General features: G+C 40.9%; 1 protein-coding gene across 4 annotated transcripts in view; it reads left to right on the forward strand.

Annotated features, from left to right (window-relative positions):
• The first annotated feature begins 2,329 nt into the window (after positions 1-2,329).
• rxraa (retinoid X receptor, alpha a) overlaps positions 2,330-20,471 on the forward strand; it is a 98,654-nt gene continuing 80,512 nt past the window's right edge. For all 4 annotated transcript variants that reach the window (XM_029515094.1, XM_029515096.1, XM_029515095.1 and 1 more), the window contains exon 1: positions 2,330-2,657. In XM_029515094.1, the coding sequence (XP_029370954.1) occupies positions 2,630-2,657 (28 nt within the window). In that variant the 5' untranslated portion in view covers positions 2,330-2,629. The remainder of the gene's footprint in view (positions 2,658-20,471) is intronic.

Consider the following 20,471-nt stretch of genomic DNA (forward strand, 5'->3'; position numbering starts at 1 on the left):
ATAATCACTTTTACGGATGAGCTTGTCGTGAATGGTCAAAGTACAAAGGAGACCAAAAGGCTCTTGTCTCATTTATCACCCACTTTAGGAGAGGCAGAAAGAAGAAGAGGAGGAGGGGGTGCCTGTCAAAGCAACCATAGCAGAGTGTATCGTAACAGTGGTGGTCTGTCATCCCCTGAGGCCCAGACACATTGCTTAAAGTGGAGAAAAAGACAGCACAAGAGAAGGAAAAAGAAATGGAGGGAAAGAACTGAGCCAAGAGCTTTTGCCATTAAGACTGTAGCGTATACTTGAGGCCTCTGAGAACAGAGGTGTGAGGCATTGAGAAGAGCCAAAATTACCTCTGGAGAATTTATATGAATGGAGGTGAGGGGTCAGACTGCTATTAATCATGGCTCATGCTGAGGATTAAATAGCTCGGTGTAGTGGGCCGATGAGAGGACCTGGCCTGATGGAGGCATTTAAAAAAAAAAGAAAAAGGCAGTGATGTGTCTGTCTTCTATTACAGAGCAAAGACCGGAGGCAAAACAGCTTTCTGTAGAACGCACAAATAGGGTGTCCAATCAACGCCTCCACCCCCCCTCGACCATTTAGCTAGCCAGTTAAGTCACTTAACATCATTGTGCAAACATGACACGCTAGACTATCAATCATCAGGCATCGTGTGATGATTGATAATTGGTTGCTTGGAAAGTAGTTCACACAAAAGCTAAGGGCCTCTCTCCTTAACTATCTGCACAGCTACCCAGAAACACACATCATATAGAACACACATTCTGTCACACACACGCGCACGAGCACACCTTGAATCAGTGCCCAGTCAGACTTAACTTTTCCTTTTTTTCCCCCCTCAACTGCCTTTGATCTTTGATATGCCATGCATTACATTAATTATGTATCCTGCCTCAGAACGAATGTGGTGAGCACCTTCAGGTATTTAATAGGAGCCGGATCATCATAGGGGCCCAGAGGATGACTCCAGGACGCATATACAGTAAATGCTGCATTGCCCCTATATACACTGCATAAGGGATTTTACAGTATAGAGAGAAGTCAGAGCTTGCAACTGCAGTGCTCCGCATCAAAGCAGGAACACTTTCCTCTTTCCTGAAACAAATACCTGTTCCATGCACGTGCAGGGCTGAGCATTTAAAAAGAAGAGGAGCACACAGGATAGATGTGGCTTAAATTAGGCAGAAACCGATGTAGCAGCAGGAACAATGGCAGCGAAAGGATCAAGATCAAACATATGCAAGGGAGAGTGATGCAAATTGAGCGTGGTGCCGTTCGCTGCAAAGCTAGCCTGAAGGGATTCATGTGAATCTGCCCCAAACTTTTATGCCTCCACAATAAATTTGTTAATTTTTTTTTTCTTTCCTTTTTGATATGCTTTTGATGGATCACACAATAGATTTCATAAACACTACCAGATGCAGTGTGGGAGTTTTGACAAAAATCTTGGTATTGTGACAGTATAAGGATTTCACTTGCGCAATTCAATGGTCTGGATTTACTTTTGTTGTTGTTGTTGTTTCACACAACATAAACACAATGTCTTATTGTTCCACTTAGAAGGAGGTTCGACATCTGGATTTTTTAAGCTTATTTCATACACTGCATTTTCATTTAGACCCTTTGTGATGCATGTAGTTTGCCATGATCCAGCTCAATGTTAGTATGCCTGTAGATCTTCAATTTCTCAAAGCTACAGCCATTTTGAGATGTAAGAAAGACATCAGATCAGGATAAAATGCCAACAAGCAGCAATCCTCTGGTGTAGGTGCGTGTTTATTTCATTTATTTATTTTGATGGTGTTGCAGCTCCTAGTGAGAGATAGGCTAATTGCTTCAGCAGCGAGTAAGTGCAGTGGAAACATCTATCTACTGAGCCAACAGCTCCGGTTCAACAGATGTGACCAGGTTAAAATAACAGGAGATAAGCAGTGCAAAAAAACACAAGAAGCCGTCTCTCGGCTGAAAAAGCGCCGTATGATCTGGAAAAGCTCGAGCTGGAGACTTTTTACATAACTCGGAGATGAAACGTGCTGTGCTTTTATGCTTTTATCTGTCTTCTTCTTTTCTTCTTTTTGTTTTTCTTGGGTCTTGTTAATTTCAAACCTAACAGCGCCAGAATCACGTTTGCGTCGCTGCAGCTCGGCGGACGTGGGTGGGAGTACCCCCTGCGCTGGTCCCCTTTGCAGTGCGGATCCAGTAGTTGGAGTTGTACACTGAGAGAGAGAGACACAGAAAGAGAGAGAGAGAGAGAGAGAGAGAGAGAGAGAGAGAGACAGAAAGAGAGAGAGAGAGAGAGAGACAGAGAGAGAGAGAGAGAGAGAGAGGGGGGAGTGTGTGTGAGCGCAGCAGCTGAGTGAGCAAACAGAGAGAGAAGCATTAGGTTATCTTCTGAGACTATCACACATCGACCTGTCACTTTTACCGCTTCGAGTCCCGTCTTCTTGAAGAGGCGCCCCGCAGCAGCAACAGCAGGAGAAGAAGAAGAAGAAGAAGAAGAAGAAGAAGAAGAAGAGTCCCGGTCCGGTCTGGTCTGCTCGACCAGCAGCCGCCTGTGAAAAAGAGAACTCCTAAACGCGGCCGTCTCAGCTGGCATGAGCTAACCTACCAGGCAGACATGGAGACCAAACCGTTCTTGTCATTGGGTGAGTTTGTTTGCGTTATGAATGTGAGGCTTTTGATTAATGTGAAACCTCCTGGCGCTGTGGTTGTGTGTGTGTGTGTGTGGGTGTGCGTGTGTTTTTCTTGCCACCTTTTATCTTTTGACAGCGTGTGGAGCGAGTTGCCAAATGCGGCAACATGTTGACGAACCGTAATGGACTTTATCTCCTTTATTTGCATTTTGAAAAAAAAAAAAAAAATAGACCGGTTGTTTAAGCAAAACAACCATACAAACAAACAAACCAAAAAAAAAACAAAAAACACGTAGGAGTCCCGCACATGCTGGCCGTGTTTGCATATCTGTCGCTGCTGCCGGGCTGGGTGACATTTCGCTGTGATACAGAGTGACATCTCAGTCGGGATCGAGCAGCGCGCTGCAATTAAACGCCGCCCGCTCGGTTGGTTCAACTTTGCGCGTTCGTTTTAAACGTCGATATTTTTTTATTTTTCAAACAAAGCACGAAGTAAAAGTGCGTAAACGCGGCTCGTGCCGCGCAGTTTGCCGTTTGCTTTAAGCATGAAAAAACAAGTTGGGTTTAAGATATTTAAACCCCTTTTCGGAAACGGTTTTAAACTTCTTCTCCTTTTGCTTTCTTTCATTTTCTCTTTTCTTTTCTTGTTTTACTCAAAGAGCAGCTTATTCATTTATTTATTGTGCCTTTCAGCAAAGCGTGTCCTTGGAGTGTACAGACCTGCAATGGAGGTTTCTTTCTCTTGTCTGTCTCTCTTTTTTTAAGCTTTGTGTTGTGGCTTGGTTTAACTTAGGGCTACATTTTGTTTCTGTTTTTAAGTGTAGCTTGTGGGGTTTTAAAAGTGAACTCAGGCAGCACAAGATGTGAACATGCAACAAAGTGGTTGGACTAAATGAGCACGGCTGACAGAGTTTTGTCTGGGGAAAAAAAAACATTCTGCTTAGGTTAAGGATAACACAAAGACATGAGTTGCACACAGGTGGGACTGGGCGTCCAAGCTGTTGTGATTCTGGGTGAAATACTCCATCTAATCTATATTTCCATTGCAGGCTGGAGAGCAGACTTTGTAAAAGCTGCTACTTTCAGTTTAGTCACAGAAGCAGACTGGTAACTTTCACATTCATTTTTCATTTTCAAGTAAGGATCCTAATGGAAAAACAGAGGAATTTACACACCTGCCAGGATTTGCAAAAGTACACTAACATAGGCATCATTCCATTTCCAGGAAAAGTCAAAAAGGCTAGTTTACCCATTACTGTGGGAATGAGGCAATTAGTTTTACTTGAAGTCTTAATTTTTATTAATGGATGCTTTTAATTTCCAGTTTAAACACATACTGTTACACGCACTGTAAATCATTAATGTTGGTCAATAAGTTTGACCAAGTGAACAGAGCAGACCCTTGTCCCCTGAAGCAGCGATACAGCGCAAGGCTGAAGGCGAGCCCTGTTATTGTTTCTGGTGCTCTTTCATGAGGGCGTCATGTTACACCTCGACACGTATCGTCAGCTGCCTGTACGCACCAAGGAGATTCACAGGGACTTCTGAGATGCTGGGCGGCTTTCTTCTGTTACAGACCCCACTCGCTGACACTGTCGCCACAATGCCCTTTATGTGGCTTCCCAGAAATACGCGAAACCACCGGAGTCACACACACTGATGTGCTGTTATTACAGGTGCACCGTATTGTGTGTCCACACTGAAAGTGATTCAAGTTTCAAGTCTGTCTAAATGTGTTGCAAGTAGCCAATACAGGCACTTGACAGCATGGACGCACAGCCAAGTCTTATCTGGTTGGTGTAAGCCTCACCACTTAATTGTTTAAGTGAGGAGGAGTACTTTTCCAGCAGTGCTGGATCTAATCTTTTCCTCAGTGCCACACCACATGCTGTATCAGCAGCAATTTCATCGCCCATAGTCTCAATCTGTCAGTCCTTAAATCACCAATTATATTTAAACTTGCTCCATCAAAAGGTCCACTTGAGCACTGATTGTTAATTGGCCACTTCAAGGACGCTTCTATCTGCAAAGTCCTTGAACATATTGATTAGCCACTTACTCAATGTAATTATCTGTCGTGCTGCATTAGAAATACTGACATGCAACTGTTTGAAATGACAGCAAGTGCATTTCCCAATTAAAGATCACTTGTTGGCTGTGATGATGACATCTCCCTCCCTTTGGCACTGTACGTTCAGTATTGTATACTGGTGTGTTGCCTGATCTTGCCATTAGACACCGCCTCCGTAGCTGACATTAAGCTACGGAGGCTGAAAAGATGACATTGAAAGGAGAACGTGTCCTTTTGTCAGAGTAGAGGCTGTCAGTTTGTCAGTGGAACAAACAATGTGGCTGTGAATAAAAAGAAGAGAGTATGAGCAATGCTGAGGTAAAAAAACACTTTAGATTCATAGCCCTCAGTTGTTTTTGCAGTTATTTTTTCTGATTATTTTCTGGCTAATATGTCAGCATATAGGTAATTCCACGGAATGAAGTTTCACCAGCTGACTGTTGGACATGTCTGGTTGTTATTTAGTTTGTCCTTATCAGGATCTAAGGATAGTGGGTGTTATACAATATGTTGTCCAGATTCTGAAGCCTGCAGAGGCTAATTTGGAATGTATAAACAAAATGTTCTCGGCCCCAATCAGACAGCGACTACAGCGTGGCGTTTGCTGCTGTAATTTGTTTTTCAGAGGATTCCTAAGATAAACAAGTTTTGAGAAAATCGACACCATTTTTTTTTAAGTGTCTGAGAGTCCCGAATGGCTTAATAAGTTATATATTTAGTGAAAAAATAAAATGTCAGATTGAATCCAAACAAATCTAAAATTAAAAAACATAATAATAATAATAATAATAATAATAATAATAATGATGATGATGAATGTACGCTGAATTTTAGAGACATTTTATTCACTCAGTGTTCATCTGGGTTAAAGTGAATGTGACAAATGTTTTGATGTTTTATGAAGCATTATGAAATAAAACATCTTCTTTTGATGGATCATAATTATTTACCACTGTTGAATAGCACCCAATTGTTCATTCAGAAGTCCCATTTTACCACCTGCTAAGGAGGTGTGTGTTTGTGTGTGTATGCTGCCTGTATCTAGTGTACCTAAACTGTTTGGTGCTTACAATTTAGAGGAACATTACTTAAAGCTCAACTTACACGCGTGCAGACTGACACTCTCCCAAAATCAATGAAGTTCATGGTCTTTGATGGGAAAGTGAGATTCATGATATGTGTGTGTGTGTATGGGGGGAGTGAGGGCTACATTCCTTTTCTAGCAGTAACTCAGGAACAAAGGTAATACAGGGCGGGTGCTGGGAGGGGTGTGTGTGTGTGGCAGTGGGAGCGGGCTTGTGGAATTACACTGCCAAAAGCATTTGGCCAAGTTTGTCTTTTTACGGCCGTCCAGTTTTGTGTTCCTGATGTGATGCTTTTGCTCCCCTTCTGAGAAAAGGGGCTGCAGCTGTCATTTTTATTGGAGGAGTTTTATAGCAAGACTTAATGGCTTAAAGTGACAGCTCTCTCTCCCTCTCCTTTCTCTTTTTTCTTTCTCCGTCTCACCCATGAACCCTTTAACTCAAGGAAATCAAAGAAAATTTGCTTGCCTTCTATGTGCCCACCCTCCACTTTCCCACCCTTCACCCCTGCCAACATCCAAATCAAACCAAAATGAAATGTGCAAGAGAAAGAGGATTTATGTTGCAAGTATGAACACTGCAAGAGTCTATTTTTTAATTACAGTAAACTGCTGTGAAGCATTGTCCAATGTTTTTTTTTTTTTCTTCCCTCTCATGGCATAGCTCTGCTGAATCTCTATAAAGCATTAATTATACTTTATGACTAAGAAGAAGCTGTGTTGGCCTCAGATAAAGCACTACATATTTTAGCCTGTCATTCTCTCTCCTCAGCAGCCCATACATGTTTATGTTTTAAACATAGTACAAATCAGAAAATCCTGGGAGGCTTTCTGATGCACAAATCACGGAACAACTCAAATGCTTGTTAATTATTTGTCTAAGGAGGTCCTTTGCTCGCAGGAGGTCTTTATTGATAACGACCACACTGAACTTTGCACCTCAAACCTTGACCTTTGCTCCCCATATGCTCCATCATTTCAGGAATTTGCCTTTGGCATTCAGTCTGTTGTCTAAAGAGTTTTAAAGACAGTAGCGCGTAGTTCTTTTCTTTCTTGTTTATTTCTTATTATACTACATATTCCTTTTCCTCTTCATGTATTTTGCCTTTTTATCTATCATTTGCCGTGCCAGCTTTCATTTGTGGATTTGTGGTGATTGGGAGGAGAGTTGGAACTAAAACTAATTCTGTCTCATGTATTCATTTGTTCATTCATCTTCTCCCACTTATCCGTTTCTGGGTGCTGGAGCCAATCCCAGCTCTCTCTGGGTGAGGGCGGAGTCACCCGGGACAGGTCGCCAGTCCATCACAGGGCACACACACACAGAGGCAGACGGTGAACAACCACTCACACTCACAGTCAGACCTACAGAAAATTTTGAGTCACCAGTTAACCCAAACAGGGTGTCTTTGGATGAAAACCACAGTACCTGGAGGAAACCCATACAGACACAGGGAGAACATGCAAATTCCGCACAGAAACGCCCCAGGAACCGAACCCACAATCTTACCGTTGTGTGGCAACAGCGCTAACCACAATGCTGCTGTGCTGCCCCTGTCTCATCTATGAAATTCTGAAAAAATGACCTTCACGAGTTCCAACAGCCCAATGTCCCAGCTTTATACAGCTTTTTTAAATCCCACTCCATTGTGCAAACCCCCAAAATTATTCCTTTTACAATAATCGAAGACATGGAAAGATGAAATTATCAAATCTTTAGAAGATGGAACCTGTGAATGGTTGGTGTTCTTTTCTTGGAAAATTACTTAACCAATCTCTTCAGCTGTATTTGACTTCCACAGCTTGGATTTCAGGATGCACGATTATTGCTGTGAACGCTCACTGACTTGGTGCTGGAATCATCGGAGCACTATTAGTTTCAGGGTTTTATTGCAGGTCCTCTGAGTATCTGAATGGCCTTTCTGTGGGCTACCAGTATTCAGGGTGCGTACAGCCACTCTTTTGAAGTAGAATCATAGCCTCTGTGGGGATTTGACCAGATCACACATAATTCGCATTGAGAGGAAGGTCAGTTTGCCCTGCTCTACCCAAAAACTCTTTCCGCTCTATTCTGTGTGCATCATTGAACCAGAAGAAGTCAAATACTGGGAAAGAAACTAAGTTAATTAAATAAGTAAAAAAGTTATAGTATATAGCAAAATAATAATAATAATAATAATAATAATAGAAAAGGCCAGTAGATGTCTGAAGCTAACGGCCTTATCTTCTCATCCATTGTCCGCAAGTTGTCCTGATAAAAACAATAGTCTTCTTCTGTGATCGCAATAATGCATTAAAATATCTCAGCTCTCTATGTTTGATAATTATGTGTTTTATAATAAGGTTATGAGCTTAAGTGCACACACTGTTTTCCTATATATATATATATATATATATATATATATATATCGCTGGCCTCATGTAGAATAACAGAAAAAATACTGAGCCATTTACTTTACTCGTCATGTAGAATGTAGTGAAAGGAGTGAGTAAATTTCACTTTCTCTTTCCAGATGATACAATAGGTCACAGAAGTAAGATTTGAATATACTGGATTATTGCTTCACATGTAGTAATACTACGTGTCTGTTAAATTAGTTACGATATCATCACTGTGTAACATGATCAAAAGCTGGAACAATGTGTTTGATGTTTCTGTGCTCCTCGGAGAAAGAACAAGAATGAAGTTATGGACTCCAGCTGGGAAGCTGTTTTTATAAAACTGTATATTCAGGTGTATGCACAGTGCCCTTCCTGTATTTTTTTCAGACACACTGAAAACACTGTGTGTACGTGCGTGTTTTAGTGTGTATGTACATGTAAACACTTGCTGCCACAGCAAAAACAGAGGAGGTTAATTAAGACTGTGTCTCTTGTTGGTCTGGTACAGATTCTTTTTGAGGTTGCATAGAGCGGCTTGAGGTGCTCTTATGAACCCCATAGCTGCCTCCACCCCCCTGTTGTCTCTGCTGCCTCTGCTGTTAACGTTTGTCTGTCACCTTGCCAGATGCCAGGAGTTGAGGTGGGGCTGCCATGCTCTGCTGGGCATAGAGCCAGAGAAATCCATCAGCATTAAAAAAAAAAAACAAAAGAAAACAAAAACCCTTGGTTATGTTCTGTGTGTGCATAAGTAAGTGGCCTGCTGTTGGTGTAGCAGAGGGGGAAGATTATGTGCATTGGCATTGTAATTTTCATCAAGCATCTTCAGTATTTACATTTTCACGTATGAAATAAATGAATAGCTGCTACCTTCATTAAATGTTACATATACACATAGTACATGTTCAAGAACCTTTCTAATGGCAGGGGGAAAAGGATGAAGATAAAGTTGAATAAATTTAATCATTGTAAATTAGGGTGTCATCAGTATTTCGATCTTCAAAATCAAAGTGGAATCCAGGATGTTGCCCTGTCTCCCATCTCATGTCCCACAAGTGTGTCAAGGGGAAAAACACACATACACACACACTCACACTTGTGTTGAAGTGCTGAAAGTCAAAGCTATTTCCTAACTTCACTGGTGCCAGTTAAAAGGCACCATGGTAACTGCTAATATAGATGACACTATATCAGCACTAGAAACTGAACACAAACCAGCCAAGGCAGCAAATATTGCAGGGCATTTCCACAGGCTTCACTGAGAGGTAGAGGTAACTATGAAAGCAGTCAACTCTTCCATTCTCAATTAGAGCTAAAAATCAATAAGTCCTCTTGGAATAAATCCAGTGACACTAGACTAAATTAAACTAGTCTAAAAATGACATGGCCATATGCACTAAAAGGACCAAATAAAGATAAGACAGAGAGAGGACTCAGATAATGTACTTCAAATCAAAATGAATGAATGAATGAATACCCAGATTGTAAATGTTAATGCAATTTTTTTTTTATGTTTTCAAAGAATTCAAATAGCACATGGTTTTCCAAGTTAAACAAAAAAGCGGCGATCCTTCATGTAATTTCTTCTTTCCAATCAGTTTGAGGTTTTTATGGTCATTAAAGTGAGTACTGACCCCCACTCTGCCAGCTTTATATAACAGTGTGAATGCAATCACAACTTACAATGGATTTATATTTGGGAAAAGCTATTATTTAAATTAGGAGAAGAAAGAATAAGGCACAGTGGCCCAAAGGCACAAAACAAAAGTAGTTTATAATGTGCATGACTCAGTTTTCTATAGTTCTAGACATGTTCTATTCTCAGGCAACCTGTGGAAAGAATATGACATTATGACAGGTTGTGATCTTCCCACAATACAGAAACAAGCTTTTCATGGTGTTCTATTCATTTAATCAATTAGTTTGTCAGGTTAGTGTATATCTGGAGGTGAATAGAAGCTGTAAAAAACTATTATGGACATTAGAGTGTTAATTTATTAATTAAGTATTATGCAAACACACTAGCGCATAAATATTACTGCATCTGTCGCAACTATCATTCATCATTTTTTAAACTTTCCCCAATTCATCCGCTTCCTGCAACTATTCTTTTCCCCCTGCTTAAGAAATTAAGCTATGCTAATGTATTTGTGAACAGCAAGTGTGGATTATGAGGCTGAACAGCAAACAAGTTAGACCTACACAACCAAGAATAAGTAAATTAAAACGTTAAAGTAAATGTTTTCTGATAAATTACATTTTTATCTTTATCTGTATGTTACTCTGAGCTGCTCTTTACTAGTCAGTTTTCCCCACACGTCTGGATTGAGGGCCACTGAAGCGATTGCTCAAGCGCACATATCCAGATCCTGCATGGGCAAGCTCTCAAGAGAACTCGCATCAAAAAGTTTTCCAAAACTTGTGTGTCCTTTTTCCCCTATGGTGATAGGATTCAGGTCCAACTTTGGCAAAGTGGTCCTTTAAACCAATTTGTAAAATAGGAGGCTGTGACTGCAATTATGATAAAAAGGAGATCCATTTGTACAAGGTTCTGAACAGCTTGGATTACTGAGATGATGGAGAATGTCAAGGGATATTAGCAGATGCATAAAGGACTGATACAGGTCATCTCAAAAGTGGAGACAAAAGGGTAAATGTGTACAACATTAATGTATTGCAGCTTTCACATTGCTTTCGCAAATTAATCTGTATGAGAGGGATGTGATGGGGAAAAAAAGCTAATATATGATATAGCAGGGTTCCTCTATGGGTCTCCCTCTGCCTGCAGAAGAGAATAACTGATTAACTGTTTGTTGATGCCTGCAGGTTTCACATGTTCATACATCCCCTCAGGGAGGCTGCTGCCCCCTTGGCCTGAACAGACACACCTGTACGCATGTGCACACCTACACACACACACACACACAGACAAACGGACTGGGTTGCAGCTGAACATAAGTGTGGAGGACTTCTTTGTCACCTACAGTTAGACACCTTCTGTGGCCGTCTGGTTTTAGGAATGTTCTCAATAGCAGGAAGGTGGAGGGGTGTTAAGGATAGAGGGGGATGGGCTGTCTATCTGGAAAAACAACACTGGCAACACAGAACACAGTCTTACGCTTGATATTGACAGATCAGCATGTGCTACGATTATCATCCTCCTCCCACCGTAGAAAAGCTCAACTCGAGTGAAAAGTTAAATTCACGCTCAGCTGCTTCCTCCCTTTACTTTGTCACTGAATACAATCTATTTGAGTTCAGCATTTTATTGCTCCTGAAGACATTGGCTTTGCAGACATGGTTTGCTGTGACATCACACGTGTAATACATGCATACGGTAAAAAACAATGAGACCACATACTAGAAGGCGGGAAACACATAAAAACGGCTCAAATTTCAAACAGTGGTGCCTTAAGTGGTGACTGAGTTGAATACTCCTTGATACTGGCTAAAAAAATTGTTAACCTGCTTGTTCAACTGCCACCAAGGAAAATGTTCTCAGTGTCATGTAAATGGATTATGTACTGAAAGAGGCTTTGTAACACTGCTCCACAACATTGTGCAAATTTTTTTGACTCTCTTAACACAGTGAATTAAGTGTACTTGCAGCCTAGTCTCTATATAAGTATGTTTGAGGAAAGTTGAGCAACCAGGTGTATTAGGCAGTGAACAAGACAGGCAGACGTGCAGGCGCTGGCCATGTCTTTGTCATCAGCGTTCTACATACCAAGGTGCTGACATTTGCCTGCACAAACGGCTTTGACAAGTTCAAGTGACACATTTAGGATGCTTTCTTCTGTTTCAGCCCAGAACGGGGAAAAGGAGAAGGCTGCAGATTAAACAGGACAGGTCTAAGCCTTGAGTTGTTTGGGGGAACAGGACCATTACTGAATAGGACCGTACGCATACGTGTAGATTTATGTAATTCATTCCTTGTGTGTATGTGTGTGTGCATTTCATTTGGTATGGATTATACCTGTAGCGAACACTTACATTATTGATTCATCTGTTGTTTCTTTTGGTTTATTTATTACTTTATTGATACATTTTTAAAGTTGTGTCTGTGTCAGAAAATAATGAAAAAAGCCCAGGACTCTTTCTGAGCGCTCAGGGCATTATCTTTTAAGCTGGTTGCTGTGTGTGATATTTAATTCAGAATGGCATCAAACGGAGAACAGCAGAGTATGCTTGCAATTGTGACACTTGAACCAGAATGTCTGTTATTATTGTTTGATAAAACCTCTCAATCAGTGGAACATAAGAATTGTAGCTTATTGATTGTATGATAAACAGTGTCAGAATACATGTTTGCGCTTGAGTATGCCATTGTGTCTGTTTGCACAAGTCTGCACATGTACGCCTGTGTATGTCCCACATGTGTGTTTAGCACTGCGGGTGTTAGCCGGGAGTTCCTGACACACTTATTCATGAACTGGTGCATAAGGAGCAGTGAAGAGCGGAGCAGCTGAGAACCAGTGTGCTGTCTGGGAAAGGGAAGGTCAGGGGTTGTGACTGGGTCACGCTCTGTGGGAGAGGAGCGGCTTCAGCAGACATGACAGTGTTTGTGTGGAGGAGAGGAGAGGGGAAAAGTGATGGAAAGGGGGAAACTAGCGAAACCAGATTGTTGTGGATTCTGGTTTAAAGGAAGCAGGGAGCTTGTTTTTATTTAGGTCTTGTTTCACTGTGTGCATTTGTTCTTCATTATATCAGTGCATCTATTGTTAGTAACAGAGTTAATTGTTAATTGATCCAAAGAGCGATAAAACAGGGCACCTAATCTCACTTTGTCTGACACACACACACACACACACACACACACACACACACACACACACACGTGCAGTAGAGAATGAGAGTGGATGTTTATTACAGGATCCTAGTGGATGCTGAGGTGCCCTGGGGGCTATTAAAGCCCTCACTTAAAAGGGACTATCAGGGAGCACTGATGTTGGCTGCTTAAAAGAGGGAGGGGCTGTAGAAAGAGAAAAGAGAGGAAAAGGGAAGAAAGGGAAGTCAGCAAGCAGAAGGAGGGAATAAACAGAGTGAGCACATCTGGATTGCCTCAGCAGAATATTTGTGCAACATCTGGAAAAATTCTGTGGAATTTAAGGGTCCCCTCCTTTCATTTCAGATTTTTTTTTTTTCCTCCTCCCTCTCACTTCTTCTTCTCCGTCCTGTTTTCCGCATCTTCAAAGTCTCTTACCGTGGTGAGGCAGGCACGTAAATACTTCTGTAGTAATGCATGTTGAGCCCTTGCAGACTTTATAGCGGGCCAAATTGGGCCCATGTGACCAACTCCCCTTTGTGCAAGGCTGGCTAATTAAGTGGCACAGAAGTGAGAGGGCACCCGCCTGTGGATCCAGACCTAAGCCAGACTTGGGCCTAACACAACCCCTCGTAAAAGGGGGAAAAAGGAAATAAAAAGCAAGAGGATTACTTTTTTTCCCTTTCTTTTTAGTTTTCATCAAAATAAAACTTGATGTTGCTTGTACAACGGCCACTGTAGAATGTAATATAGTGAATATAGTGTTGTTGTGTTCTTTCACAAACGAACTAAGACATATTATGCATTAGTCTGGTGTCACTGAGGACACACAGTGTATTCGTGAGGCTGTCTTTGAGGTGTAATGTCTCAAGAGACCAAAAAAAAAAAAAAAAAAGCTTCAAGACTGAATCAACTCTTTCATTTGATTTATATCCCTCAACTTTCTCTGAGTCCGCGGCACTGCGTTCATCTAAAAGGGCCTTTGCAGTACATTAGAGATGCACAAGGAGGTTTTTGTCCATCTCTTCGGTGAGATCACAGGAGTGGTTCTCTCCTCTCATCATTGGCGCTCCTAACCTGCGTTCATTAGTGATTAAAATTCAGATGAGCTCCGGATGCCTCCCGTCTTACCTGGATGAGACGCCTCATGGGTCGGCAGGAGCTGACAGGCAGGTAGCTTACTCAAAGCTGAGGGGAGAACAGGAGAGCGCAGAGGTACATGCTAATGCAGTGACTGTGCTGATCAAAAGAGGTGCATCACAGCCTCCCTCTGATGGGCTTACTGATGCTGGGCCCCCCTGAGCGCTACAGTGAGCAAGGGCAGGAGCAGGCCAGCGATCAGAGGAAGGCAGCGAGGGGAGTGGGAGAAAAATAGAGAGGATGGGGTTAGGGAGATTGAGGGAGGAGGGGGAGGGTAAAATGCTTGGAAAGGGATGGATGATAGGGAACTAGAAAATGTAAAAGATGAACCAAAAAACCCCAGTAACCTAATACTGTTGGTATTGAATCAGCAAACCCAATCAACATCAGTTTGTAATCAATGAAATAGCAAACATTCACAACATGCAACTCAGGACAAAAATAATGTGGATGAAACGCGCCATTCTAGATCATCCTTCATCTTTGTATCAGGATGACAATTTCATAAATTCTTTTTCCTCCCCGAGTTGCTCAGCACTTCTACTACATCCTTATGTCTGTCTGAGCACATACGTCAATATATGCTTGTGTGCAACATATGGCCCTTAAAGTCTGTTAAAGTAAATAACACAAAAATAAATAAATAAATAAATAAATCCTGCGTTTCAATTTGGAACAATTTTTGCTTCCTCACTGCTGACATCGTTGCTATTGATTACAGCAGGAAAGGTTTCTGAAAACAAAACATCTTGGTGGAAAACAATTAAAATCAAATCTGCCTGCTTAAATAATAATTCTCCTTTAAAATATTTGAATTCATGGGGTCTCCAGATACTGATTATATTCATTTTGTTGTTTATTTGTTTGTTTCAATTCTATTCAATCATGAAATGATTTTTTTCATTAAGTTATGAAACATCTTGTTTATCCAGCTTCACCCTACCTGATGGACAAAAGAAAAGTGTCAGCATCTCGGATTTTGCCATTTGTCTCAATAAATCATGCCTGTCAGCTATTTCATTCATTGATTCAGCCTTTTAAATAGACAGACTGTGCTAACACAGAAACCAAGAGGATTATTGATTTTATGTGCATTCTTAGAAAGACGTATAACATTAAATCACATCATGCTAGTATCAGTCTTGCTTACTTGTGACTATGAATCTGACACTGACCTTCAAAGTTATTATGTACTTGGACATCTATGCCCTGCAGAGTGACCTTGCTTGGTTCTGTCCACTCGCCTTGTGCCTTGATCCAAGTTAACTTTGCACTTTTGGATGCTACGATTTGAAACAGAGCACCAGTGATCAGCTCTAAGTTGATCTGATGATCTGCCTCTCTTGGTCAGTAATTCTTATGCGAGATAAGAGTTTTACCCCAGAAGGCAGATTTAGTATTTTTGGAGCGGCCTCATGCTTCACTGTGCTCATTGTATCTTGCAGCAGCTGCAGGTAGATGTGTAATGATGTCATCAATGACATTTCAGCAGAAAGAGTACGCTGCCAGCCCTCAAATGATGCCTCACCTCTTGACCTCGACCTCGTTATGGTATCAAAATAAACCTCACTCTTTTTGCATGACCTATTGGATTTTTATAATGCAGCTTGTGGCTCATGCTCTCGGCCCATAATCTGCACAGTAAATCGTCTAATAAATCTCTCAAGGTTAACCAAACCAAATTCACATTTTACCTAATAATTGCCTCTAATAAATACTGTGGCAAGTGATTGTTTACATTTGAGGTAAATAAATGGTCAAATTTAAGTAGCATAGCTGAGGGAATGTAAGTATTGTCAAAGGTGACAAAAAACCCCACAAAACAAACTTTATTTCTAGCACTGATACAACACAAGGGAATTTTCCTTTGAGTTGAAGGAAGTGGGGCGGATTTCTGTCATAGAGGTTCACTTATTGAAACTGTGGGCAGCCAGCGAGAGATTTGAGTTCTGTGCCCAGCTCATTCTCTCCTCCTCTCATTTGCTCGCTCTCTCTCTCACTCACTCACTCACTCACTCACTCACTCACTCACTCACTCACTCACTCACTCACTCACACACTCACACACTCACACACACACACACACACACACACACACACACACACACACACAACTTCTGTGTGTGTGGTGTCTCAGTGAGTGACTGAATGAATGGTATTCCACAGGCTGGACTCCAGGGGATTGATTGAGCTTATGACCAGCTTAGCCTTTAGTTCTCCGCTTGATTGGCAGCTATAGTTTCCTCTTTAGATGGAACGGGGTGGCTGGCATGGGAGGAAGGGACTGACGATATTTTGAATCTCACAGCATACCACCCTGTGTCACATTGCATGTGTGTCCTCATCATTGCTTTTTACAACAGATATTTTTATTATTATTTTTTTTATAATGACAATATATTCTCTTGTATTTACCCCCGCCCCCAAGAAGTGGCATTTATATGATAAATTATTGCATATGGAATTACATATGTTAAAAATAAGATGAGATATTTTTTAGAACAGACCTCAAGAATAATTTTAACTGACAGAGCCCAACATCATCTGACAAAATGATGGATTCAATTTAGGGCTACAACTATAGATTTCTTTCATCATCTTTTTATCAGTCCGTTGTTTTCTCAATAAACTGATAAGTTGTTTGTTCGATATAATACATATAAAATTAATGTGAGAAATTGCAATCCCATCCTCAGTAAACAGCCCAAAATCTAAATATATTGGCTTAATCATGGATGAGCTGGGGAACCAGGAAGGTTTCACATCCAAGAGCCTGGAAGTCGAGAGTTTTGACACGTTTTCTTTTTTTGAATAACTAATTAAGTTGATTATCATAATTGTTGCTGATTATTTTCCTCCATTTGATGAATTTTTAATTTGAGTGACTTCATTAATTTGTGTATTTGGTGTATTTTGCTTGCATTGACAATATATTTAGAGCTGTCACTTGATGTGATGTCTCTGTTTTTTGATATTTTGCTGTCCTTTGTGTTCATCCAGGATAATGGACAGGGTGTGTTATGGCCATTAGCCTGTCACAATGGAGCTGTCTCATACTGGAACCATGCTCCCTCCTGTTATGATCATTTCCATGCTATCTCAGGCTCTCGCTTTGTTTCCTGTCTCAGAGGGAAAGGCTCACTCAAGTCTCTAATGCTCCGTTTGTACTCACTGAAAAGCCTTGCTTCCAACCCTGAATACAGGGTAGACTCACACTCTCTTTGCCAACCCTCATCCCCTGTGGAAGAGAAATAATTTATAAAATGAAATCTACATTTGTTGTGTAAATGACCACATGCTGTAGGATATTTAATCCTGCTTGCAGTCTATCCCAGTCACATGACTTGACCTAGTTTTGTCTGCCTCCGTCTCTGGTTCTTTCTCCTCCTTTTTTCCCTCTTTCATTCTCTTTCTCACTGGTGTCCCTCGATTCCTCCCTCACTTGTGGTTCTCTCTTTTCTCTCCCTCTCTCTTGTTTTCGCCCCCATGCTGGCTGCTGTCTTTTATTTCTGTCCCTTTTTACAACAGATCCAAGGATCTGTCCTTCTCTGCCTGATGTGTTAATGTCTTTAACTATGAGGCCAATAACTCTGCCCTCTCCCCCCACATACTGAATATAAACTTAAAAATAAGGCATCTGGCAAATGAAGGAGATGACATTCACTTGCAGAGCGGAGTGTGGAGTATCATTGAAGTCATGAGTCATGTCATCATCCTCCACATCTTCAGGATTTCTACCCGCAGTTAGAGTCACGTCGGTTTCAAAAATGTCATTATCATATGAAGGTCGGATTTTACTTTGGCAGGCACAGTTTATTTTGATTTTCAAGAGCGGCATTCTGCAGGATTTCTGTCCTTGGGTTTGTTTTATTGTTGATCAGGTGTGTTACAGTGAAATGTACACAGTCAAAAGATGGATGCTGTTGACTATTTCAGAGATTCTACCTGAAGAAAAATGATTCCTTTCAGTGCATGGGCAGTTTGTCCCTGCTCTTGTTGTGGCACCCTCCAATGAAAAATAAAATGATAGCCACTTAAATGAAGTGTTGTATATCTGTTTTGCTGCAGCATGTAGACCATCATCTCAATTAAAATGATTACTGTTACAGTCGCATGATCATTTTAGTGTATTAATTTGAAAGGCTATTGCTTTGACTGACTTGTACTTCAAATATTTTTTAATACCCAATGTTTCTGTCACTTGGAAACAGCGTTTTACTTCTTCAGTCTGATGGGAAATCCTAGAGGTTGAATATGTGGTCTGTGTATTCTGATGAACACCTTTCAGACTTAGGCCAAAAGTAAGGTTGTTCGCAGGAGTGGTCAGAGGAACCCGACAAATCATCTCGAGATAAATATGCTTTTTCTTACGTATATTTGTGGGATGCAAAGGTATAAAGGTTTTGCATAAAGGTGTAGGATAAATGCTCAGATAAATGGACACAGGGATCCGTAGCGACTGTGAACATCCCTGCAGGAGCAGCTGTAGCCTGCTTGTCACAGGCTCAAGTGGTTGCCTCCTGGAATGTTTGGCATGTATCCATTCCTGAAGAGCACAAGAGATCACTCAGCTTTGGAATAATACTGTAACCCATAACAAGCCTCAGCCTCAGCTGTCTCACTCTCCCAGCAAGCACTGCACACATGTCAGTAATTTTGCACAATTTATATTGGGATCCAAACAGGCTATTTTTTATGTTCCTGTAAGATATGGTGTATCAGCTTTGATAAGCTATTACTTCTCTGAAGACTGAGATGCAGGAATGCCCAGATCACAGTCACACTGATATACACACAGTGACACCTGGAAGCTGCCCAGTATTACCACAGTCTGCTCTGCTGACCGAGCGGGTGCATTGCAGCAGTTAGGGCTAAGGGCCTTGCGTAACACCACCACAGGGCCATCGATTATGGTTTGGATTAATCTTTTGGATTTCCCACTGTGATTTAATGCTGATCAAACCAGCAAGGCTCCAGTCATATGATGTTCAACAAATGTAAGTCTAAATGAAAGTTGTCTATTTGCTCACACAGTTGCACAATTAATAGACATATAACAAAAACTGCAATATGACTGTGATGTCCAGGTGTCAGGGTCTGCTTTTACATTTTTCAGTTACTTCATCATTGGAAAGGAAATAATTTAAGGTCTTTTTGACCAATGACTCTTGTAGTATGAGGGAGAATTCAATGAAGGCCTGAGTTCCATGACCATCTGCTTTTTGGAGGATTTAAGAATAATTTACTGTTTTCCTTTAAAAGCTCAGCAAGGTCTAGCTTTCAGCAGTGTTTCATAATTTTTACATAACATGCAGTGCCAAAGAGCAAGTTGAGAGTCTTGCCCATTAGCTTTGCTGAGGATTAATTAGGCCTTTGCTTTTCCATAATTACTTCAGATGTTAAGAAAAATCAATGCCACCTTATTTTCTTTTACAACTTCTTTGTAGACCAAGATTTATGTAATGTGTAAACTGGATTAGTTCAGTCCTCACATATTTGCGTATTTTGAAAGCCTAGATTCAGGGTTCCCTGGGGTGTTTGGTATCCCTGAGTTTGTGAATTTAAGAAAAAGAAAAAATGTAAGCCCCAAAGTTTTTGAGAAAAAGACATCGGTTATTGAAAGTTATATATATTTTATCCTGACGTTCTTTGTTGATCAGCTTACACAATATATTGTAAAGCTGAGTTGTGTTAAGAGAACATAAGACACCACGTCCAACACTGCAACAAGAGAACCTAGAAGTGTTCTTAAATTCAAACCTATCGCTCTTTGAATTGTCTGTCAGCTACTTTAAAGCCCACTAGTCTTCTGAAAACAGTGTGGGCACTGTAACAGTAATTAATCTTGATCTGTGTCTACACTGTGTTAGGTCCTTGTGTTAAAAGCGAAAAGGGCCTTAGAAATTCTAGAAATGTACGTGAATTCGATCTTTAAGCAGGTATAGGATCTTCTTGACTGTGTTCTACCTTTAGCCTCACACAAACAGAAACTTTGTCTTGACTCACAAAACTGTCCTTGGACAAGAAACAGGTTGAAGCCGAGATGCCAAGATGGAAGTGTGTTTATTTTTATTTAGTTAAGAGTTACACTAAAAAACATCACAGTGTTCTGCACTTCTGAGCCAAGTCAGTAATGTGATACGATCTGATATGATATTAATGTGATGTGTTGATAAGTGGAGGTTTACTCAGTGAGATAGTCCTGTTGTCTCCACTCATTGTTTTGGCCTAAACTCTTCATTCCAAAACTGGACTGCATGCTGTAAACTGTCTCCCTGTACAAGTTTTTCTCAGTCCAGCCTGGCTTGATATCATGCAGCAATACGGAGTCAGAGGTGTGGACTTTACATTAAATTTGCTCTAAGTTTGAAATCCATGACAGGATTATTC

Source organism: Echeneis naucrates, chromosome 12, assembly GCF_900963305.1.
Source record: "Echeneis naucrates chromosome 12, fEcheNa1.1, whole genome shotgun sequence".
Lineage (NCBI taxonomy): Eukaryota > Metazoa > Chordata > Actinopteri > Carangiformes > Echeneidae > Echeneis > Echeneis naucrates.